We start from the raw sequence: 25,047 nt of genomic DNA on the forward strand, positions 1-25,047 counted from the left end.
TGAAAAGGCTCTCCCAACCTCCACAGCTTGGAAGGAAATCACCTCACAGCGTTTCTACTGATTGAACTCCCTGATTCCCAAGGCCCTGTGACTCTGCTTGTCCTCACTTAACCCTTTCCCAACACTCTGATTCCAAAGAACTGAAGGAGGAAGACCTGTCCAAGGAGCAGTCAGTCTCAGGGAGCTGCTTCTTCCTGAGAAAGGAAATCCAGGCTTTTTGGAGCCAGGAACTCTCTGAACACTGAATCCATTTTTTTTTCCTTGATGGCCCACAAGTGATGAGGCTTCGGTGGCCTAACACTGTGGCCAGCAATCAGCATCAAGCACTTGGGAAACAACTACCACTTTGGCCCATGTGGAGTGATGTTTTCTGTCCCCATCCAAACTGGACATGTTACCAATTCCATGGAAGAGCACCTGACATCCGTGGGCCACTTCATCCCAGAGCTGGTGCTGGGGTGCAGCTACATGGAGCAGGGGGAAGCAAAAGGAGTCTCCCGGGCTGGAATCTGGCCAAACCACCTGGGCTGGGATTTTTATGCTTCCAGAATGACACAGCTCCAAAATAACCAGAAACGAGCAGTGTTGGTTGTCTTTCAAAGCACTGAGCCTGCCTGCCTGCAGGTTTGGAAAGGCTCGAGGAATGACCGCACGGATAACCGGAGGGATAACCCCGGGATCGGCTGGGTGTGCTTTCAGTGACTAATCCCCGGCGGGCGGTGTCCTGGCGGTGACAGGGGTGTGACAGGGGTGTGACACTCCTCCCCGCACCCATCCTAAGCGGTTACAACTCCACGCAAGCCGCCGGCATTTTGGTTGTTGTCTGGAGCCCTCTCGTGGTTTCATGCAAGGCTTCCACCGGAACACAAGAATAGGAGGAGTTAGCCTAGGACCGTACTCACTTCTACCTGACTATAGATGAAGTATGTGCCGTCCACCAGTACCTCCAGCTCCCCACTGCGGGCATGCAGCTTAAACACCTTGGGGTTCAGAGTGATGCGAGACCAGTCATTGAGGACTCCACCTGAAAGATCTCAGTATGAGAAAACGGCGGTCACTCAGTACCCGTCAGGAGGAAAAGCGCAGGAGCAACACAAATACAGTCACAGCACGACAGGGAGCAGGGAATTCGGAGGGGGAGCCCCAGGATTACACGCTAGGGAGTGGGAGCAGGGACTCCTCTCTAGCTCTGAGCACACCGTGGTTTGTGGGGTCGCCTGTCCCTCCAACCCTCTGTGTTTTCAGCCTCAAAGCCCAGGGCAGGGTTGTGCTCTGCTCACCCCAGGGCTGGACACGGACCTGCCTCCTCCTGACCCTGCAGCTGAACTTGATCCCTATTTCCCTATTGGGTCCATGGGAATGGTCATCACGGAACCATCATGGAATGGTTTGGGTGGGAAGGGACCTTAAAAGTCATCCCGTTCCACCCCCTGTCATGGGCAGGGACACCTTTCCCTATCCCAGACTGCTCCAAGCTCTGTCCTACCTGGCCTTGGACACTTCCAGGGATGGGGCAGCCACAGCTTCTCTGGGCAGCCTGGGCCAGGGCCCCCCTACCCTCACAGGGAAGAATTTCTTCCCAATCTCCCATCTAAATCTACCCTCTTTCAGCCTAAAGCCATTTCTTGTCCTGTCACTCCAGGGCCTTGTCCAAAATCCCTCTCCAGCTCTCTTGGAGTCCCTTTAGGCACTGGAAGGAGCTCCCTGGAGCTTTCTCTTCTCCAGGCAAATGGAGGCCAGCTTTGGGTCACACGATTGAGTTTATTTCTGGTGTTCCTTGACTTCACCATTCCTGACTCTGTAATCAGGATAATTTTAACAAAACCTCTGCCTTTACAACTCCTAAGGTTTTTAAAAGCCAGAGTAACAAAAAAAGTAGGAAATTGCATCATATCACAACACAGCAACCCCTAAGTGGGGTCCCTCAACAGAGTCAGGGATTTATGGATCCACCACCCAGTCCTCTGGCACTGGGATTACTGGGATAACCTAGGGATAGACTTTGCTGTAAGCCCCCAGCTGGGCCAATCTCTGTAGGTGCCTCAGTTTATTAAATCCCACTCTTTTCCTCCCAGTCTCCATCTGCCTCTCCTCTCCCTGCTCCCGGCTGGAGCTCGCCAGGCTGGCAGCTGGACAGCATTCCTGGCTCCCAGCTCTGGATTGTTCCTGAGCAGCAGGGAAGGACACTCAGGGCATTCCCGCTCTTAGAGAGCAGCGTTCCCTCTGGAAACCCTCAGCATTCCCAGTAATGAAGGGATAATTGCTTTCTGAACGTAAGCAAACAGAATCTTTTCCCTCACATTGTTCCTGGGAACCGGCGGTTTCCTTTTAATTTTGGGGAGCTGCGAGCGCAAGTCCCTATCCATGAGAAATTCCAGCTGCCACTGCTCACAGGAAAGCTGCCTTCCCACAGATGCAGTGGCCAGCCCTCTCCATCCCACGTGTGAGGCAGGAATTTGTGGACTGGGATCCTCCAGCCCCTTCCTGCTGCCCCCACCCTCGGGAGCCATGTCCCTCCCAGTCTGGGAATGGGGTAAGGATGGATGGATGTGGTCCCTGGGGAGCTGCACATGGGGACTCAGGGAGGGGACTCAGCTCCTCTCCAGCACAGCCAGAGCAGGGAGACAGGAGGTGATGAATGAGCCCCAGCTGTTGGCAAGGAGAGCAGGAATTTGAGGAGAATTTGGATGGTGATCTGGGAAGGAGAAGGAGGAGAGCAAGGAGCTGCCTGTGGATGGGAAGTGGCTCTGCAGGATCTGGGATTAAAGGCTGTTGGTGGGGGCAGAGATGCTCAGGGATCTCAGGAAGAGCTGGTGCCTGGACACCTCTGTGTCCTCTCACCACTGGGTCTTCCCTGCCTTAAATTCCTGGGAAGCTGGAGGAAAACGGGAAAATGGGGAAGAGACAGGACAAGGATGCACTGAGGGCTTAAAATAGAATGGGGGGAAAAAAGGCCTGGTCATGGAGGGGCTGGGAAGACACAAGATGCCCCTGGAGGTCAGGGAAAAGGGAGATTTAGTGGGACAGAATTACTGGGATGTACAAAACAGGGATAATCTGGGAGATAAACAGGAGCTCAGGGGAAATGGGGCTGGAGACTCCACAGAGTACTCTTCCTGGGGGGGTCTGGGCAGGGGTATTGGAGGGCAGGGATAATCCTGGAGTTGTGTCATGGGATGGACTGGGATCCAGGAGCTTTATGGGTGCAGGAGGGGCTCTTCCCAGTACCCACAATTATCAGGAGATCCTTACCATTCTTCACTTGGATTGCTGAGCCTTGGCCTTGGAGATGGACCACAGCTGGCTGCAAGGGAGAGCACACGGATTGAGGATTGATGGGAAGCACCACGCCAGTCCTTAAAATCCCCCTGCAAAGCTAGGTTTTTCCATGGAAAGATCAACCCACCTGGATGTCTCTGGAGCTGGCCTTGTCTGTGGTACCTGCAAAAGGCAATTCCACATCATTGCAGAGGATGGTTGAGTGAAAAATCCCATTAAAACCCTTTATTTTATCACAAAATAACCATAAAGCTCCCTTATAAATAACTTATTTTACCCCAAAATAACCCTGAAGCCCCAAATAAATCACTTTTCTTACTCCATAATAACCATTAAACCTCTGTTTTAGAAGGAGGAGTGGTATGGGATGCAGGTAATATTAAAATATATAAACCAGTAGTATTAAATATTTTAAAAAATTAGGAAGAAAAAGACTCATCCTACATTTCCTTAGTTTATTCCTAGCATTTCTGCCCAAACATCAAAATTCTTCATTATTCAAGGTTCCACTAGAAGGAAAAATTGCACAATCCATTCATTCCCTGATGCACAGTGGGAATAAAACCTCTTGGCTGCCAAGATGCCAAGCTTCCCTCTGCAGGTCATTCATTGCATCTCCCTTCCCTGGGATCCAAATCCCAATTAAGGAGAAGATGCCTGTGGCAGCACAGCACAGAGATGGGGGGCTAATGCTGCTCCTGGCCATTTAGAGCCATGGAATCCCAGAATCCTGGGAATTCAGCATGGTGTGGGTTGGAAGGGACCTTAAAAAAGCCCATCAAATTCCACCCTTGCCATGGGCAGGGAAACCTTCCAGAGGTTGCTCCGATCCCTGTCCCACATGGCCCAGGACACCCAAGCCCTGCTCCAGGCTGTTGTGCCACTGCCTCCGGACACTCCGGTGACATCTCCGGCATTCCCACCTGTCCAGCTCGGAGCAGAGGGCATGGAAGGATCCTCACCTGAGGGGCCCTGCACTCCGGGTGGTCCCTGAGGGCCTGGTGGGCCAGGAGGGCCGGGCGGTCCCATGACGGTTGTGCCTGGAATCCCTGGGATGCCGGGAATGCCGGGGGGACCCTGTGGCCCGGGAGGCCCTGGTGGCCCTTGGGGACCGTTGGGGCCTGGAGGACCAGCCTTTTTACCTGGAAAACACAAGGACAGACATTACCTGGGGCTGTGGGGTCAGCCTGGAGCTGCAGGAAATGGGAGGTTGGGCATGGATCACTCCTGGCTGCAGGCAGGGATGAGGAGGAGACTCAGGACAGCCAGGGTGGCTGTCCTATGGCTCCATACCACCCTGCAGGCTCCTTCCTGTTGGGAATTACACTTAAGTGAGGCACAGAGACTCTCCAGGGCTCTCAAGGGATGGAGGCTCAGGGGGTCTCTTCCCACAGCTCCGGTCACTCTGCTCTCGGCATGGGATCAGTCCTCATCTCCGTGCCCAGGGCTCATCATACCCCCACAGACCCGGGATGATCTCTGGATACACTCAGGATGCTCCCACAGCACGTTCCAGGAGGCTCCAGAAGGCTGGAGTGTTCTGGTCCAGATGAACCACTCAGCAGTTACTGAGTTCGCTGGGTTTTGGTGGAAAACAGGGACAATCTTTCCTACCTGTTGCACACTAGGAATGGGAGATGATCCCCATGGCTTGGTCTCCTCCAGAGGGCAGTTCAGAGCTGAGCTCCAGCTCTTCCCAGCGTTGCTGGAGGAGCCCCTGTGTTGCCTGTGCCTCAAAATAATTCAATATTTGGGGTTTTGGATGGAGAGAGGGGCTCGGGAAGGACTAACCCCATCCAGGGGATGGAAACACTGGTGAATTGTTACCGTCACAGAATCCCAGACTGGTTTAGGTTGAAAAGGACCTTAAAGTTCATCCAGCCCCATGGGCAGGAACACCTTCCACTAGCCCAGGTTGTTCCAAGCCCTGTCTAACCTAGCCTTGGACATTCCCAGGGATGGGGCAGCCAGTTTCCAGTTTCCCTGGACAACCTGTCCCAGTATTTCCCAGCCTTGTAGCAAAAGCCTTCTCCCCTACCATGATCCTCAGACACCTCACATGTCCCAAGGAAGAGAAATGACATAACCACATCAGGAATGACTCCTAAACACACAGAATAGGATGAAACAAGCTCTGCAGGGAAAGCCTGGTCTCTGCTCTCCTGATTTTCCACATTCCCAACAAAAATGATGTTCTTTTGATGTAGTTTTTAAAATGCCACTTTAGAACAGCTTTTCTGCCAAGGAACATAAACGGAGCAAAATCACTTCAATTGCTGCCACAAGGTCCCCAGTAGGACAGAATTAAACTCATATTTAGATGACAGCAGCAGTTGGGATATGAAATTATAGTTCTTGGAATCGTTTCTGAGTACATTTATGTACTTGTTTCTCTACTAATATCCATCTTTGTAACCGACAGAAGCGTAAGGAAAAATCCATCTGTTTTAGCCCAGGAGTGGGAATCTCTGGATGGCCCCTAGCCAGGAACAAGGGCACAAGGACATCAGGGGGAGACAAGTGTGAGCATAATTTAAATGTGCAGAAAATAAAGTTAAAAGGAAGCAGAGGTGAGGAAAGCCACACCAGTGTTCTACAAAAAGTGGGAAAAGGCTTCAGGGGACAAATCGTCGTAGCAATATTTCTCTCCAAACCAGCAGCCATGACTTCCAACCTGAGCTGGCTCCAGTCCAGCCTTTCTCTAATCCAGTATTCTCCTCCTCCTTGGGATGATGCCATACTTTTTAAATTATCACCTTGAACCACACCCGTCTTCCCTAAACCATTCTGACATCCCCAATCCAGGCCATCCCACGGGAGGATTGCAGACAGGGTGTTGGGAATGCTGCTGCTGTCACTCCAGGCTTCCCTTCCCAAGAGGGATGCACATCACAGCTGGTTTAACTCATCTGCCTCCGAAATCTGCTCAGCTACTCAGGGAGCTGCTGCTTGAGCAGCGACACAATCGCTCGTCCCAGCGACACACTCCTGTGCCTTTCCCTCCCTCAAGGCATTCCAACCACTGCTCTGCATTAACAAACCTCACCAGGCAAAAAGGTATTCCATTTATTATCTGATAGCTCCCTTATCAGGTCTCCAAGGAGGGTTCCCAGCACCCAAATCCCAGCCTGCCAAGTCTCCCATGTCTGCACCCACGGGCTCCAAAACTGGGAGCAGGCAGAAGCAGGGAGCTCTCCATAATCCTCACTCATCAAACAATGAACTGGAGCTCTAGAATGAATTAAATGTGACAATACCATAAAATTAAGCTACTTTATACAGCTGTATGCAATCCAGCTCCAAGAGATTCCCCCTGCCCCTCTGGAATTGCTCTGGAGGCTGGAGCCATCAGTTGTTATTTGTTGGGCTGATTGAACGCGGGTCAAGCTTTGTTAGGACAAACTTCTCCAACATAAAATTTTACGCTGCTTCCCGGAGTAAATACAAATGGAGTTGCTAAGTGTGGTCTGTTCCCACCCCTCAGCTGTGGCTCTGGAGTTTGCACCCAAGGATTAAAGCCATTTGATGTGCTGCTACAGTAGTACAGACATGGAAAACTCGACTGCTCGGATGCTTGGACTCGCTCAAACTCCTGGAAGTAAATGCGGGACCCTAAGTGTGAGACCCTAAGTGTGGGACCCTAAGTGCTCCCAGCAGTCCTACAGAAACAAAAATGGCATCAGGAACCCCCCAAACAAGGCTGCCTTGTTTGAGTAACCCAAATCCCAACAATCCACTGCAAACTGCCTGAGGAACATCACCAAATCCACAAATCCCTGAGGGCTGAGCAACACTCAGAAGGGGGGATCATAAAATGATAATCTGGAGGAATTAAGCTCAAGGAAAAAGTGGGATGCAAGGTGTGTCCATGCTGAGTTTGGTGGGTCTGAAGGAGGATGCAAGCTGCAGGTTGGCAGGATTGGGATGAAAGCCAAGGCAGGCAAACAGAACAGCTCCTGGTATTTGGCACTGCTTCAACTCAACTCTCCAACTGGAGGATCTTCAGGATTAGTTCTGTACAACATAATTAACTTCTTTCAGTGTTGAAGGAAGTTTTAAGGGGTGCTTGTGGGTGTTATTCCAGCCTTCCTGGAGAGGGAAGCTGCCGTTGGTTTCTCCTTCATGTTGGCCAAAGAGAATTCACAAAGCACAGAAAGGAAAATTCAGTTAAAACTCAAACTTACCCTTTTTCTTGTTTTTCACTGAACTTGGACCTACAAAGGGAAGAAAAAAAAAAGAGAAAATTAGTGAAATCCAGGGATCATTTCATCAGAGAAAATCTCCATTACCATTTTATTTTCCAAGTGGACAATGGATGTACTTGTGGCCCATGCAGCAGCACAGGAATGGTCTCAGCTGAGAGCAGTAACCCAAATTTCAGAGCATCACAGAGTGGTTGGGGTTGGAAGGGACCTTTAAAGATCATCTTGTCCAAACCCCTGCTGACTCCTTGCAAGCCAAGTTGTTTAAAAACAAGAATAAAACATTAAAAACCCACAAAAGCAAAGAATTATTCTGAACTGGCTGTTTGAAACAATGGGAACCCAAACCTCCCGAGCACAGAGAGAAAATATTTACAATGAAGCTGAGAAATGACAGGATTTTGTGAGCAGAGGCTGAAGTGTGAAACATGTTCCACTGTTTCCCCAAGAATTCATCATGGATGGGAATGAACTGCAAAAATCCCCAAATACTCTCTTGCTATTCATCAGGGAAATCCCTCTAAAACCTGGGGTTTACCACAGCAATGACTGAAATCACCTTTAACGGAGATAAAATCATAATCAACTGAAGGTAATGAGGCTGCTTTGAGTCTGAGGGGGTGGGGAAAGGCAAATTCCCAACAGAACAGCCTTTTCCCCATGGATAGTTAGAGGAAAGACAGCAAAAGGACCAGAGAAATTACCCACCAACTTTACTGATGCCTTTCCAACAGGAATATTGGTTTTCCTACATTGTGCTGCTGGGTCATGGGAAAGTGATGGTATCATCTATAAAAGACATTACCTATAAAAGATATTATCTATAAATCGGGGTATCTATAATTTTAGGGAGAAATTCCTCCCTGTGAGGCCCTGGCACAAGCTGCCCAGGTAAGCTGTGAAAGGCCTTGAAGTGTCCAAGGCCTGGCTGGACAGGGCTTGGAGCAACCTAGGATAGTGGAAGATGTCCCTGCCCATGGGGAAGAATGAGCTTTAAGGTTCTTTCCAACCCAACCCATTCTATGATTCTATTATCCAAATTATAATTTCTGCTGATTTACTGTTTTTAACATTTTAATATTTTCATACTATTTTTTTATAATATTTTTCACAGGTTGGACAACACATGGATTCCTAACAATGCCTTCCCACTGGGAAGCCGCACCAGACAGCAAAACATTTTAAGCTGGACAACCAGGCTCCTGATTCTGCACTTCTGAGCCCCACCAATCCTCACTGTAGCCACCAGCCACTGAACAACATTAGAAGAGGGAAAAAAAAAAAAAAATCCCACTTAAAGATCCCAGCCCATCCCAACCCAGCGAGACGCGAGCGGCTGTGCCTCGGCAGCCCTCGGAGTCACGAGAGTTTATTTCATGTTCCATAGATCCCACCATTAGCACCAGAACCAGAGTGAAAGTACAAATAGCTGTGGCCAGCCAGACACATTTGGGCTGGCTGGATCCAATTAGCTTCAAAGATGACTGGGAGGAATGAGAACCACATGGGATGTCAATGTTCGCAGTCTATATTACAACACACGCATCTGTTCCAGGCACGGCAAAGAGAGATGTTATGGATCTGCAAGTGGAGCTTTCGACAGACACAAAAGTATTCCTGACATGAGGGAGGGGGGAAAAAAAAAAAAAAACCAGGATTATTAAGCTTGGAAGCTTCTGAGTCTCTCTGGGGTTTGCATCTGTTTGCCTCCCGAGAGCAAGGGGGAGACTGTTTAATTGGAGCGTGGAGCTGAAGCTTCTGAAACAGCAGAATTTCCCTTGGTTCTGCTCAAAATGGAGAGTTCATGAGCTACTGCTCCATTTAGGCTAAATGTAATAAATTACTGAGTCTAAGCTGAGGGCCACCAAAATTTCAGATCAATGTTCCTCTCAGGTGCTGATGTGTTGAGGTGTAAGGCTTGAAAGCTTGGCTTGATGTCTCCAACACTGATGTGCAGAGGAGAAAAAAGGTAATAAAAAAATCCTTTCTGCCAGTGTTTTTTCATAGGCCACAACCCAATACTTCAACATTAAACTTGTTAAAATATTTTAAAATACTTTTCAAAATATTTAAACTTGTTAAATGCAGTGGTTGAAGATACAGATAATACCATTATAATATAATGGATGCTCCATCCCTGGGAGTGTTGGATGGGGTTTGGAGCAACCTGGCATAGGGGAAGGTGTCCCTGTCCATGGCAGGGGAATGAGATGAGCTTTCCTTTCCATCCAAACCCATCTGAGATTCCATTATATACCTGACCCACTGGTTACCTCTTAATCGATGGTCAAATACTTACAAGTTTTGCAAGCCTAAATCTTTCCCACACCCTCACACTGCCAATCCCACCTTCCCATCCCATTCCTCCCATGGAGAAGTTCCAAGACTCAAAGTCTGTAACCCAACCCACATTATTTACTGTAGTTTCATACAGGCCTTGATTCCAAGGATGGCCTAAGAAAAAACTCTGTTTTTTTCCCACTCCAAGATGTGGATCACAGGTGTATCCACTGTGTTCCTCCACTGTACACGAGTATAAAAAACCAAATTACAGGATATCTTCTCCTGCTTCAGAGTCTATAGACTTGCCATCTTCCTGGAGAAGGAAACCTGTTTGACTTGAAAAACTTCTGACTGAAGTTTTGAAAAACGTCTTCCATACCTGATTTCAGGGCTTTGCCGTTCTGCAGTTGAGGATTTATCCCAGTCCCGATGGGATCTAAGAGCAGCCCAACCTCTCAGCTGTTCCCTGGCACCTCTTTTCCCTTCTTTGTAAGTGTGCACCTTTCTGCTCCCCGTGAATCCCTTCCCATATCCATCAGGAATGTCCTAGAGATCCAGGTGGTCCCAGCTGCCAGGATTGAACGTGACAGCCACCCAGGCACAGTTATTCTTTCTGACTTCTGTCCTTCCCACTAATCCCATCTCCCCCTTCTCACGTGCTGTCTGTTCTCCTTAGAGGTCAAACCAGACCTATGGAAATGCATCCCTTTCTACTTTCCCCATCTTTCAACTGGAATTAAATATCTGTTTAAACTCTGATCCCTCCTTGATGGAGTTGTCAGGTCTGTTCACCCCCTTGTTTAGGGGGAGGGAAGTTGGCCAGAACTGCTAATACAGAAAAGGATTTGGGAGAGCAGGACAGGCTGGATGGCTTTGAAGGATATTAAGCATGGAATGAGATTCAGTCATACAAAATATACAGTACTATAAAATATATATACATGGGAAATCATAAAGTGTTCTGGTGGATGCTGGAGGACACCTGCACGTGATCAGCTGCTGCTGCTCAGCCAGGCAAGGCAGAAGCACAGTCCTAAAATGGGAATAACTCTGGAAAATACGGTGAAATCCTGCTGCCACTTAGTGAAAGTTTGAGGGAATCCTGGGAACAGTGCAGCCAATCCTGATATCTGATACAGGAAGATTATTTGAAATGAGAAGAATTCCACAGAAAAGCTTCTGGTAAGGGCAAGAAGTGGGCAAGTGAGCTTGCCTTGGTGGCCACCAGCCCTGGGAAACGGATGAAAGCACCACTGGGAAAGGCTAAAGAAGAAGACCTGGAAGCCTTCAAGAACAGTGCTGGCACATCCAAATTGACCATTGAGTTGGGAATGAGAAAGCTTCCAAGGAGAAGCACAGGTGTGGAGGGGATCTTCTGGCTCAGCATGAGTTCTCCTGTGTCACAGGTCATGGCTGGAAAGTCTTTCTAAAGTCTACCATTCCCTTTGGAACGTTACTTTTGGGATTATTTTTTGCCTGGGCTCTGGACATCCAGTGTGAGCAGCACTCCAGAGCTAGACCCCCTCCAAAAGCTGATTTTTCCCACAAGTGCTGGGAAAATATAAGGGGAGGACACCAGAAAAGGAGGGAATGTCAAGCCTGCAGCGGGGGTAAACCTAGAGGGAAAGGCACAAGCAGGAAAGACGTCTCTACATGATGACAAAAGACCTCAACCCAAACAGAACCACCACAAGTGGAAGGCTCCAAACCATTCCAAGCCACTCCAAACAATTCCAAGTCCCTCCTAGCAGAAGCACTTCGGGTTCAGATGCAAACAATTCACTTGAAGCTGAGGAAAACACTTGCAAGAGATGAGTTTTTGGTGTGCAAACCCCCAGCTGTGGCCCAGCCAGCCGCAGAAGAACATCTCCCCATGCTTCAGGGAGCAGGTTCCAGCCCCAGCTCCTGCAGCCCTACCATCTGCTGGATCAATTCCAAGGCCTTCAGAAAAATCCCAGATGGTGATGCAACTCAAGGATATTACATGTGACATGTTTGCTCTTAGCAAGATTAATAGAGTTGACTTTGCCCCCCCCTCCAATCTCTCTTTCTGCACGCTACACACTGCTATGATTTACTATAAATACAGAAATATCCCAAACTTCTTTGGGACATCTGCTGATATAAATAGGATATTAAAAAACCCCTGCCTTCCCTTATTAGCTGTGTGTGTGGATTAACAAGAAATAGTTTAAATTCCTGCCAAACAGTTCCAACTGGTTTTATGGACAGGAACAGATCTTTGTAATTATGCTGATTTTATATCAAACCTATAAAAGGTTGACCATTATAGGAATCAGCCAAACAAAGGATACACCTAAGGAGGTGCTGAACATGCTGGAATTCCCAGTTGCCAGGAACAGGAAACAGCCATGGAATGTCACAACCATGTTTTAGCAGCATCAACTGATTCAGGATATGACACCAAGTGATGCCTTTAAGGTGTTCATCTAGTTTGGGAAAGGTACATGGCATCAGCCACCAGTTTTGGATATCCATCCATCCATCCATCCATCCATCCATCCATCCATCCATCCATCCATCCATCCATCCATCCATCCAAGACTGTGCCTTGGACAACCTGTTTTCAGCATTCACTGGGAATTTTTGATCCTTCTCCTATCTCCTAGCACTGAGTTACTATGGAACATCCTCAGTCTTCTTCCCTAAATGTGACATTGGTTTGGGGACATGTGAAACCAGATAATTCAGCTGAGGCACCTCTGTGTTTCCATCTCTCCTCCACCCTGGGAGATGGGAGGATGGAGGTACTGAGGAATTATCCTCATGCCAGGCTACAGATCAGAGACGAAATCCTGGTGGTTAAAGAGAGGTCAGCATCATCCAGACACACCACATCACTTCCCACTCTTTCATAAAACAAACATCAAATTGTTAAGTCACAGAATCATGGAATGGTTTGGGTTGGAAGGAACCTTAATGTTCATGCAGACCTAACCCCTGCCATGGGCAGGGACACCCTCCACTCTCCCAGGTTGCTCCAAGCCCTGTCCAACCTGGTCTTGGACATTTCCAGGGATGCAGGGGCAGCCACAGCTTAACCAAGAAATCCATTCCAGCCCCTTACTAAATCTCGCAGAGAAGAATTCCTTCCATATGTTCAACCCAAACTGCCACTGTTTCAGTTTGCACCCATTTCTCCTTGCCCTGTCACTACTGTTCCTGATGAGGAGCTCCCCTCTGGCTTCCTTGTAGGTGCCTTCCAACACTGGAAGTGGTGGAGTCTCCCATCCCTGGAGATGCCCGAGGAAGGACTGGATGTGGCACTCAGTGCTCTGGGTTGGTGACAAGGTGGGGATCAGTCACAGCTTGGACTTTTGGAGGGCTTTTCTGACCTCAGGGGCTCTGAGGTAAGTCCTACCCATCAACCAACCCCCTCAATCCCTATCTGACCAATACCAAAGGTGGAAAGAGCAGCTTGGGTGTTCCCTGAGATTCCAGGTGATGATGAACCTCCTGCCATCTGGGATGTCAGTTTTCCCAATGAACAAGAAGCCTCCAGAACTCAGCAGTTGCCTTTTCCAGCATTAGTGCAGTGACATTCACTTCATTCCCATGGGCAGAAGAAATGTAAAGCTTTCCAAATATTTTTAAGTGTGGGGTTATTAATGCCAGATTCCAGTGGATTGGGGAAAGAGGGATGTTAGCTCCCAACACATGCCTAATCTAGAACACATGGTTTCGGGGGAGGTTTGGAACCAATATGTTTTCAACATTTTTCAGGAAATTTGGTCTATCCAGATGAAAGCTTCTTGGACCCTACTGAACTATCAGTCAGTGATACAAACACTGAAACAAGAGGAATATTTTCCCTTTTACCCTGGAAAAGAAAGTGCTTCTTTACCAGCTCCAGGGAGAAAGCAATGGGTCTGCTGAAGTGCATCTTTGGGAATATTATTCCAGATTTTTTAGAGAATATGATAAATGATAAATCTAGGAAAACATCCCAGAAGTAAATCACATCCTGTGCTACTGCAGAATTCAGGTGCATCTTTGCAGGGTGGCTTTTTGATGAGGAAGGGGGATCCTCTGCTGAGAGTGCAGGAAAAGTGCTGCCCACTCTTACAGGAACCCAAGCCAGGGGTGTGAACTAGAACTAATTTCAGCACATCTGAATATGTTGAGACTATCTGCATGTTCTAAGAGAATATGTTTTGTAAAGGAGTGGGGAGGGAATTCATGACACAAAGTAGGGGAAGGATGAAACAGGACTCTGAGATGTGTGAGTCCATAGGGCAGAGCCAAAGGCATTCCAGCTTTCCTCAGCCGCCACTTTTTATTCTCACCCTGCTTTTGTTTCAGCCTTGTTTTAAAACTCCTGAAAATTCATGTGTGAATATGGCCACCCTTAATGGTCTTTGCCTGGTTACACCTTAAATCAAGATGCTCCACAACAGCACCCCACAAACCAGTGTTCCCTCCCTGTCCTTCATCCAGGGGGATCTTGGTCCCATGCCATTCCCAGGGTGACCAGAGGGCCCTCCCAGCCTGCCCCACCTGCACAACACAAGCCCTGAACTTCAGGAGTCTTTTCTTTGTGTTGCCCTGTCCCACTGTGGAGCGAGAGGCTGCTGAACCCCCAGAAATGGCTTGGGGACAGTGACACTCGTGACCCTCCCCAGCCCTGCGCTGGACTGCTCCAGCCCAAAGCCAGTCTCCTCCAGCCTGGGAGATCAAGGACAGTTTGCAGCTCATTTTGGACTCTTCTGAGGCACTCCCTTGGCTCCATCCAATTTTTGAGGCAATTCTTCATCTCTTTGATGGGCTTTCCATGTGTCTCCAGGGGAAGTGTCCTGCCCTGAGGTCACTGCTGGGGCTGCCTGGCCACAGGGTGTGAGAAGAGCTCGTGCCCCGGCACCAAGGGCTGGGAATCATCTCTCATGTGGTGGCTTAGGGGTGAGAGTGGCCTTTGCTGCCTCCCTGCTCCTCTCCCTGCATTCCACCAAAGGACAAACCTCCATCCATGTGTCATCCAGATGGGCAGATGCTGCTCCAGGAGCTCCAAGCATCAGTAGCCTGCTCCCTCCCCATTCCTCTGATCCCAAACACCAGCCCCCAGCTCAGGCTCATGGGGCTGAAAACAAACAGAGGGAAGTCACAGCTCACCCTTGGAATCCCTGGGGAGACACGAGATGCCAGAGAGCCACAATCTCTCTTCTCAAACAGCTTCAGACCACGTAAGATCTCATTAGGAACAGGGTGGGGTGTTTTTTTGGTTTTTTTTTGGTGGTTTTTTTTGCTGGTGTTGTGTTGTTGGTTTGGTTATGGTTCTTTTTTTTATTTATTTTTAAATTATTTTTGTTTTTTTTTGTTTGTTTTGGTTTTTTGTTTTTGCTGTTGAGAAAGCTTTTTTTTTTCTCCTGCCAGTACTCAGAGATTTTTGCTCGGCTTGACAAAACCCAGGACTCCTTGGGGAATCATCTGGTGAAGCTCCTAAAGACAGTTAAACACAAATTAACAGATAATGCCAACAGGGGCAGTTGGTTGTGATGCAGTTTATCCTGATCTTTAATCCTGTCCAAGGGGGAAAAAAATGTGGTTACTGCAGATGATCAGAACCAAAATGTGAACAGTAGACAGACTTAAGGGAAAACTCACCCATCAACCTGAATTTTGCTCCAGGTAAAGGTCTGGAAAGGACAAAAGCAGCAGGTTGAATTAGTTGTGCTCATGCATTCCACAGGTTTTTTTCCACCTTCAGATGGATGATGGGGCTCAAAGGGTACCAGGTGCTGTCTGAAGGGAGGTGCTGGAGCAGGTAGAGCCCCACCAGCCCTGTGTATCTCCTTCCTGAGGGCTTTTTGGCACAAAGAAAAATACAAGTGCAGCATTGTAGGAGAACCAGGGTGGAACAGCACCTTGTCCTTCAGAGGTCTGTCACCTCTGCTGTCGTCACCTCTGTCACAGTGCTGGTCCCATTTAGGAGGAGAGGCTGGATCCAGTCACCTCCTGGGGTTCTCCCCACCCTATGACCTCAACTCTGCTCTCCAGGAGCCAGAGCTCTGCTGAAAATCCCTCCTCTCTTCCTTGAGCAAGGAAGATGTGTCCCTGCTCAGTGCAATGGGAATTTCCAAGGCTCTACAGGACACAAGGAACAACCAAGGTGATTTACCACCTCCATCCCATCCAGATCCACTGTAGAATCAATGGCAAAGCACCAGGACAGGCTGCTGGTACCAGAAGGCTCTAAAAAGCCAGCTGCAGTCTCTGAGTAGGTGCAAGAACACCACAGCACAAATGTGGTCACGAGCAAAGACAAAATCCTGCTCCCAATTAACCAGAGCCACTGTTGCTGGCAAAATCCTCTTGCACTGCCTCCTCTGAAACACAAAAAGCCAATCAAACAGAAATCTCCACCCTCCTCAGCTCTGCTCCCACATCACCAGTCCCAGCCAAGTTCCTGGGGTTCACACCAGAACCTGTGGCCATCATATTTCATTTTCCACCCTCTGGCTGGCTCTGGAAGGAGGATGTGATGTGCCTTTTGTTTCCCTTCAGGCATTTCGGTTGGATTCCAAGCGCAGAGCTGACAAACAACATTCCCAGTTCTAATTCGAGGATCCCAAGGCTTTTTTTGGCTGCTGGCTGGAGTCACCAGGCTGATTTTCTATCCACCACTGCACCCTCTTGCTTCCTTTATCAATCCCACATATTTAAATCCAACAATTTGAAGCGTAGCATTTCATTACAGCTGTGTTTTTATTCTGTTTGTTTTATTCGGTTGTTGCCTAACACAAAACACTCTGACATTTTCAGTCACATCCCGCTAAGATAAACAACGAACATATGTCATGAATTCCAGCAGAAATGATTCCCAAGTGGGGCAGCAGCAAGGTCTGAAGTGGGAGTACGAGAGGCTCTCCCGAATTGTTTGCTGGATGTTTGAAATGAGCTCTTCCCGTGGTTATCCATAAGGAATCGAGGGCAGGTGTGAGGAAACCTCTCTGACTGTCTCATCCCTGCAGAACTTGACGTGCTTTTCCTCCTCCCATCAATAACCCTGCCTAATTGGATGGAAAACCTCCATGGCATTGAGCAGCTGCCTGAGAACTGATGGATTAATTACACGGGAAAACGCGGGGTCTGTATCCAAGGATCTACCCGTGTGCATCCACACGTACTTACAGCTGGATAAATCTAAAAACGGGGGGAAAAGGAGGAAAAAAGAAAAGGGGAAGGAAGGAGAAAAAAGGAAACCCAAGAGAGACCCCATCGTTCTAGTGGGGATTGGATGAATTTGATGAGGGGGACAAAGAAGGGAAAAAAGTGGGGAAAAGGAAACCCAGGAGAGACTCCACCACTCTTGGGAAGTTCAAATGAAGTCCCTGCAGCAGCTGGGATACGGGGAATGCTGCCTGGCTCAGCCAACCCCTGCATTTATCCATTGAAAGCAATTAAGGCACTTCCCCAAATCCTGCTGGAATTTGTGGGATCAGATATGACTCCAACAATGTCTCCATACATCACGGCCAACAAAGCCCTCATGAAAACATTCAACCCCAGCCTCATTCACAGCTTTTCCCCCGGGGAATTCCTCACTGGAGCTCTGCAGCTCTGGGCTGGTGCAGCTGCTCTGTGGCAGCCGAGAGGGTTCCAGTGAGTGCCCAGAGAGGGCACAGTGAGGACAACCACGACTGCCACCAGCAGAGCACCAGCTCCAGGTTTGGCTGTCCACAGAATCCCAGAATAGTTGGAAGGAACCTCCAGTCCTAGGCAGGGTCATCCTTTGGTGCAGGTGACACAGGAACATGTCCATGTGGATTTGAGATGTCTCCAGAGAGGGAAGCTCTAGACCCTCCCTGGGAAGCTGTTGCAGGGCTCTGCTTCTTTCTCATGAAAAGAAGCTCTTCCTTGTGTTCAGGTGGGACTCTTTGTGTTGCAGTTTATGGGCACTTCCCCTTGTCCTGGAGCCTGGCACTACCCTCTGATACCCTTTGGAGATACTTGTATGGATTGGGAGATTCCCCTTCAGTCCTGCCATGACCCTCTCAGACAGAAAAAAAAAAACAAACCGCTTTTTCATCTCAAAAACTGCAGGAGGAGGATCTCTGAGATGGCAGGGGCAGGACCTTAGCGAGGGGGGGCTCAGGTGGAGAAGGTGGATCTGATCCAGTTCCATAACAATTCCTCCACTTGGAGCCTGGAGCACGTGCTGAGCCTGCAGAACCTCCTTGGCTGAGGGTTCATTCACCGAAATCAAAGCTCAGCTGCAAATCCTCCAGCAGGGAGACAATGGAGCCTCTCATGCTGCGGGAAGGGAGCAGCAGCTTCCAGAGGAGCCCGGCATTTCCAGCGCTCGGTGCAGCTCAGCTGCACTCACGGCTCAGCTGCAGCCACATTCCTGCCCCTCTGGAACATCTGTTCTCCCTTCATTAGTGCTGGCCCTGTTTTGTAACACAAGGAACTCTGTGAGATTCCTGAAGCTCAACGTTTGACCCAGGGCGTTCCGAAAAGCCCCGGGTCTCGGCAGCGGAGTTCAGACGGAATCACCAGTCACTTCCAACAAAACCCTCAAAGTGCAGCTGGAAAAGGAGCTGAGCCCTGGTCTAGTTTGAGCACAGCTCCTGGGAGCTCAGAATCCACACACAAGTGCAGTCAGGGCAAGTATATGAAAGTGCCAGCAGGTGACAATGAGTAGAGAATTCCTTCTCATCCTCAGCAGCTCCAAATCTCCCGGTGGCCACCCTGCAGCCTTATCCCAGCCAGGGAAGGATGAACACCCCCATGGCAGCTCCAGGGATGGATCAGATCAGCAGCACCTCATCACAGCTTTGTAAACTTCCAAATAACAAAGCTGAGTTCCTTCTGGAACAATCCAGATGCCAACTGGAAGGGCTGCTGAAGAAGCCAGGGGGCAAAGGCAGGTTGTGGATGGGTCAGGACACACAGACCTTCATTCCACTGTGATCCCCATGAGATGGGAATATTCCTCACCCTGGACACCACACAACTGGGCTTGGGCCTCTCTCAGCTTTTCCTGTTTAACATTCAACTGGGAGAGAAACACAGCAGAGCTCAGTTTGGAATTCTGGACTTCAGCAGTCAGAGAATCACAGATGTCATAAACTGCTTTGGTGAGAAGGGACCTTGAAGCTCTTCCCGTTCCACCCCCTGCCATGCACAGGGACAACTTCCACTATCCCAGGTGATTCCAAGCTCTGTCCACCCTGGCCTTGGACACTTCCAGGAACATCTGCAGTTTCTCTGTGCAACCAGTGGCAGGGCTGGAACAGAGCTGGAACCAGCACCTAAAGACTACTCTGGGTTTTTAGGGACAAGACCTTATAGACCCTAAACAGATCCCTGTTATCATAAGTCTGGGAGTAACATGGAGATAGCGATATGTAAATAAGCAGCAGCATTAATTTTATCACAGTAATAACAAATACTGACAGCAACATCCCAGGGAAGGGATGAGTTTATCCCCAAATTTCTTTATTTCTTCCATTTTATTCCAAATTTCTTCCATTTAGGGGCAAATCACAGAGAAACTCCGGGGGAAAACAGTAAGAACAAGCACTTTGTGGTAAGCCTTTCCTTCTGGGAGCGTCTCCTGTGCTCCAGGATCCAGGAAATGTCCAGTATTTACTGCGTGCTCATCACCATGGTTTCAGAGCACAATAAGGCTCTATCGCCCTGCATCCATCTGTGTTTCTGGGAACGCCAGGGCTTTGGGAATTGCATGGGGCTGGACACAAAGGCACCCATTGTTCTGGAGGCAGAGGGACGAACCTGCCCTTTCCACAGGAGAGGAAGCCGGCAGGAAAAGTCGCTATTGTGAGCTGGATATTAAAAAAAAAAAATAAACGTGGAGAAAAAGTCCAATTGCATGGTCAGTGCTGCTGGGTCAGGAAAGGGGGATGGCTGGGACAGGGCACCTGGGGGACTGAGGCTGCCCAGGGTGGAGCCAGGCACCCCGAGCCAGACTGGCATCAGCTACCTGCTAAACTGTCCCAAAACCATCCAAAATCCATCCTAAACCCACCCTAAAAGCCAGGCTGGCATCAGCTACCTGCTAAACCATCCAGAAAATATCCAAACTCCATCCTAAATTCAACCTAAAAGCCATCAGCTACCTGCCAAACCATCCAGAAAACATCCAAACTCCATCCTAAATTCACCCTAAAAGCCAGGCTGGCATCAGCTACCTGCTAAACCATCCAAACTCCATCCTAAATTCACCCTAAAAGCCATCAGCTACCTGCCAAACCATCCAGAAAACATCCAAACTCCATCCTAAATTCACCCTAAAAGCCAGGCTGGCATCAGCTACCTGCTAAACCATCCAGAAAACATCCAAACTCCATCCTAAATTCACCCTAAAAGCCAGGCTGGCATCAGCTACCTGCTAAACCATCCAGAAAACATCCAAATTCTACCCTAAACCCACTCTAAAACCATCCTAAAATTACCCTAAAACCACTCTAAAAGCCAGGCTCTGGCATCAGCTATCTGCTAAACCATCCAAAACCCACCCTTAAATCACTGTAAGACCATTCTAAACCTATTCAAAACCCACTCTAAAACCATCCTAAAACCACACTGGAATCGCCCTAAAACCACCAAGCAAATCCTAAGAGGGTGAAACTGGATCCAAGTAGCTGGAGCATCACTTCCAAAGCTCCAGGTAGGAACAGGGATGGGGAAGAGCTTCAAATCCCCCAGAACTTAATTTTCCTTTCAACCCAAAGCCATTTGCAGCGCCGGAGCTCTTCTCCAGGACTTTCCTCGGCAGGAGGAATTGCCAAAGTAGTAGGAACCAAATTGTTGTCAGCTTAAGGCCAGCCATCTGCTCAGCCTCTTCCCAGCTGCCATGCTCCCAATCAAAGCCTGGAGAACAATCCCTGATGTTTCTCACCAAGCTCAGTATGAAAAAAATCTAGGAAGGAGAAAAAAAAAAAAAAACAAAAAACCCCCGAACAACAACAAACCAACAACCCCAAATGCAAAAAGCCCAGAAACCAGGAAAGCAGCCCGGCAGGGATCTAACTGGGAACAGAGATGAAAGTAGGAGAAAAAGAAACTATTTTATATGTTTAAAACAATGTTTTTTAAAGAGTCCTATTGACATCTGCTTTGTAAATGCTCTGTCATTATTTATAACCTCCAGAGCACGGAATTGTCTCTGGAGTTACAACCATGCTACTCCCAGATTCTGGCTTTGTAAGCAAAGAGCCAGCAGCATTTTTACTGGCACTCTGGGAATAGAGATCTAACATTTCATACCCAGTTTATTTAAAAGTGGACTAATTTAACATCCTTGATGGTTCCTTTTAGCACAACTGTTGCTAATTAGCAGCTCCAGAATGATTTGTTCATCTGGGAGCAGCGGCAGTTCCACGGCAGCATAAATACACCAGGGCAAAAGAGAAGGAGGGGGAGAGGAGAAAATAGGGAAGAGGCATTGGAGAGGGGCAGGTTTTAGAGAATTAAAGTGAATTAAGTGGCAGGTGGAGATGGGAACACTGAGGAGAAAAGAGGCAAGAAAAACAGAGTGGAAATGGGATAATCCTGGGCCTTGAGAAGCTGGAAAAACTAGTGGCAGTTCTTTAAGCTGTGCAAAAGTTGGGTCTGGGAGCATGGACTGGAAAGTGGCCTCAAGATGATGATGATCCCGGGACTGGGACAGGCACAGCCCCCAGTGATCCCGTGGGATGCCCCAGGGCTGGAGGGATGCAGGGACAAGGAGAGGGACCTTAGCCAGGACACAACCTGGGCTGCTTTAGGTGGCCCCATGGCACAGTGGGTGCACGACTACAATCCAAAATTAAGCAAACCCAACCATAAAACATCAAGGGTCAGAGGGCTGAAACCAGAGTCCTCCAAGGAGTAGCCCCTGAAATTCCAGAGTCCTGTTGGGGACTGACAGGATCCAGCTGATGGCTTTGCACACAATTTTCCTTGTTTTTTTTTTTTTTTTTTTTTTTTTTTTAACAAAGAGGCACCGAAGCACCTTTGCTGCTCCCATGTCCCATCCCTGTGGCTCTGTGCTCTGGGCACAGCCAGGGCCATCACTCTCCCCTGGCTGCACACAACCAGCTCTGCCCTGCCCCAAAATCACCTCTTTCACAGGAAAAGGCTTGAAAGCAAATCCTCCAAAAAGAAAAAGCTTTTGGGAAAGGAACCACGTTCTCCCTGACGTTTATAAAAACCATCAAAGCCAGCCTGTTGTTGGTAAAAGGATGAGCAGGACTGGAAGAGCCAGGAAGGGTCAGAGCAGCCTCCCTCCAGCCCCAGCCTTGTATCACTTCAGTCTTTCCCTGCATATGTAAAAGCACTTGAAAGTTCGTAAAATTAATTCCAGACAAATATTAGCGAGGCCTCAAGTGGAAAGCACATCTCCTTCCCTCTGGGAATTTATAGTTCAGCCACTTTTATCTTTGGGAGGCTCTTGGGAGATCAAAGATTTGATCAACTTTTCCTCTGCGAAACTCATGAAGAAAACGGTGTTATCAGGACCATGACATGATTTTATTTATTAGCTTAATGATTCATTGCCCTGCTCTGACAGCAAGATTCCTTCATGAAGGCCTAAAACAAACAGCCTGAGCTCCCCAAGGCTGTGGCTTTGTTTGTTTCTCGATTTTATGGTTGTTACAAGGTCAAGCCCTGCCCTGACAGCTCCCACTTGCTAAATGCAGTTCTAAAACCAACACAGCCAAACGCGGGGCAACCACTTGCCAAAGCCAGAGGGACACAACCTGTCACTCTGGAAGTTTTTCCCAGCTCCACCACCTGTGGGATCAAAATCCCAAGTTTTCAAAAAGACATGGGAAAGAATCACAGGATGACTGAGGCTGGAAAAGGCCTCTGAGAACACTGAGTCCAGCCTGTGACCCATCCCAGCCCAGAGCACTGAGTGCCATAGCTGGGTGTTCCTTGGACACCTCCAGGGATGGGCAAACCTCCCTGGGCAGCCCCTTCCGAGACCTGACCACTCTTTCCATGAAGAAATTCCTCCTGATGTCCAACCTGGCCCTCTCCTGCCACAGTTTGAAGCCATTCCCTCTCCTCCTGTCCCTGTTCCCTGTGCAGAGCCCGACCCCCCCGGCTGTCCCCTCCTGTCAGGGAGTTGTGCAGAGCCACAAGGTTCCCCCTGAGCTCCTTTTCTCCAGGCTGAGCCCCTTTCCCAGCTCCCTCAGCTGCTCCTGGTGCTTAGACCCTTCCCCAGCCCCATTCCCCTCCCAAAACTGGATAAATGGTGGAACTGCTCTGCATTTCTGGCCCGACTCAACCCTGAGCATCCAGGGAACACCAGGGAAATCCAGGAAAGGAATGCCAGTCATGAAAGGACAACACTGGGCACAAGGGTGATGGGCAAAACCCTCGTTAGACACCAACCTTCAGCCTCTCTCTCTCTCTCCTCAGCAGCTCTCTGCACATCTGGCAAGGCAGAGGCAGCCTGAGGGATGAAGTTAATTCCTCCCAACATCTGCCAGCAGCGCTCCATCAACACCGCTCGCCTCCAGTGGGAACTTGCTACTACATAAGCAAGGGGTGAAGACACTGGAATAGATTTCAAGGAGACTGGGAAAAGGACTGGGATGCTGCCTGAGCCATCTGAGCACCAGAGCGACACCAGCTCCAAAAATGATGGCCTGCACTGGGCTGGAATCACTCAGGGAGTCTGTACCAAATGCATCAGACTTGTCAGCATTCCAGGCAAGAGGAATCCAGGGAGTTTCACCAAGCTCTCTCTTGGAGCAGAGCCACAGGGAAATGCTTCTCCACCGTGAAAATGCAAAGGTTTCAGGGGAGATGGGAAACTCACAGAGCTGGACTGGAAAATTAACAATGATAACGGAGTTAGGACTTGGGCTTAGCCAGGCACAGAACCACAATTCCATAAGTTCTGTCCCTGCTTTCCTTGGCATCCAGTCCTTTCTCCACTCCTATAAAAGGTGATCTGTGCTTTCTTGCAGCAGGGAGCACGGGAGCTCTTCCAGGAGTTTATGCTCCTGTCTTTGTGTCATGGCAATCACGGAAAGCCAGGACTGGAAATCAAATTCCTCACAAAGAAATCAGAAACCTTTATGCTTTTTTAATCCAACCTTTGTACAACTTTGCCTTCCCTTTGCAGAGGCTTTGACCCCACCTCAGACTCCACGGCAACTCAAAATCCCCTTAAAGCAGTCACCAGTTTGGGATGCAGGTGTTCCCAGCTGTTTGCTGGATTGTGAAAAGCTCCTTGGTGATTTTAAGCAAAGCCGGGTGTGCAGGACAACAAATAAAGGCAAACAAGTAGAAATCAAAGCCTTAAACGAGCACAGTTCCAGGAGTCAAGGATGGAATTCCTAAGCAGCATTAATTCACACAAGACCTACAGTTGCAGAAATCACAACTCCTGGAATTCCTCATCTGGGAGAGAAGCAAAACCAGGGAGAAACTGAGCAGGACTCACCGTCGGGCCCCTCGCTGCCTTTACTCCTTTTATTCCGACGGACGCGTCTCCCTTCTTCTCCAACGTGCAGCTTCTCCTCGGGGTGAAAGAAGTTCAGCAAGGCCAGCTGTAATGAGAGGGATGAGTTTAAGCATCTTTACAAGGCTGGTTCAGCCAAGCTGAGAGATCAGAGCCTAAATGCCAAATCCTTTCCATCAGGGATGAGCAGGAGCGCCGAGGAGGACGCAAGATGCCGGCTCACGGATCTCAGCTCATCCCAAGGAGATATGTCCCCTTGGAGACAGTCTAGGACTTGGGAAAACTCCGCCTGAGGGGTTTCAGCATGGAGAATCCTTCCCCCAGGGATGGGGGGCTGCAGGCCAGGGTAGCAGGGAGATCTGTGGCTGGAAATATTCAACCACCACAAAGGATGAAGCAGTAATTCCTAATTTTTCTCTGCAAAACTCGCTCAGTCCTGGAGCTCTTTCTCCAGCGTTACTCACTGCCAGTAAGCTTTTTCTTTCTCAAGCTCTTATCTGCAAGCCTCATTAGCTACTGAGATTCAAAGGTCTTCAGGGACCTTTAAATCCAACCCAATATACCACATAAATTAACACTTTAAACCTACAGCAACATTTGTCACACGAGATTTGCCAAGTGGCAAAAATTTTACGTAGTGACCTCTTATTCAGGAAAAAAATTGCTGCCTTAAAAACTGTTTAACAGTTCAACATCCCGACCCAGAAATTTGAATTCGGGGCTGGAAACCAGAATCCCAGCTACCCCGGGTGTGGCAGCTCATCACCAGCGGCATTTTCCTGTTATTTCCACTTCATATAAAAGGAGAAGTCAAAGATCAATTAGGAACCAAACACCTTCTGT

The 25,047-nt window shown here is 48.7% G+C and overlaps 1 protein-coding gene across 4 annotated transcripts in view; it reads right to left on the bottom strand.

Moving 5' to 3' along the window:
- EDA (ectodysplasin A) overlaps positions 1-25,047 on the bottom strand; it is a 61,759-nt gene that overhangs the window by 1,739 nt on the left and 34,973 nt on the right. The window contains exons 2-7 of one of the 4 annotated variants that reach the window (XM_066338575.1): positions 24,187-24,292; positions 7,464-7,493; positions 4,242-4,421; positions 3,407-3,441; positions 3,253-3,304; positions 909-1,024 (exon numbers count right to left, since the gene is read on the bottom strand). In XM_066338575.1, the coding sequence (XP_066194672.1) occupies positions 909-1,024; positions 3,253-3,304; positions 3,407-3,441; positions 4,242-4,421; positions 7,464-7,493; positions 24,187-24,292 (519 nt within the window). Of the gene's footprint in view, positions 1-902; positions 1,034-3,252; positions 3,305-3,406; positions 3,442-4,241; positions 4,422-7,463; positions 7,494-24,186; positions 24,293-25,047 lie in introns of all 4 variants that reach the window. The other 3 variants (XM_066338573.1, XM_066338572.1, XM_066338571.1) reach the window with 3 other exon arrangements.

Source organism: Sylvia atricapilla, chromosome Z, assembly GCF_009819655.1.
Source record: "Sylvia atricapilla isolate bSylAtr1 chromosome Z, bSylAtr1.pri, whole genome shotgun sequence".
Classification (NCBI taxonomy): domain Eukaryota; kingdom Metazoa; phylum Chordata; class Aves; order Passeriformes; family Sylviidae; genus Sylvia; species Sylvia atricapilla.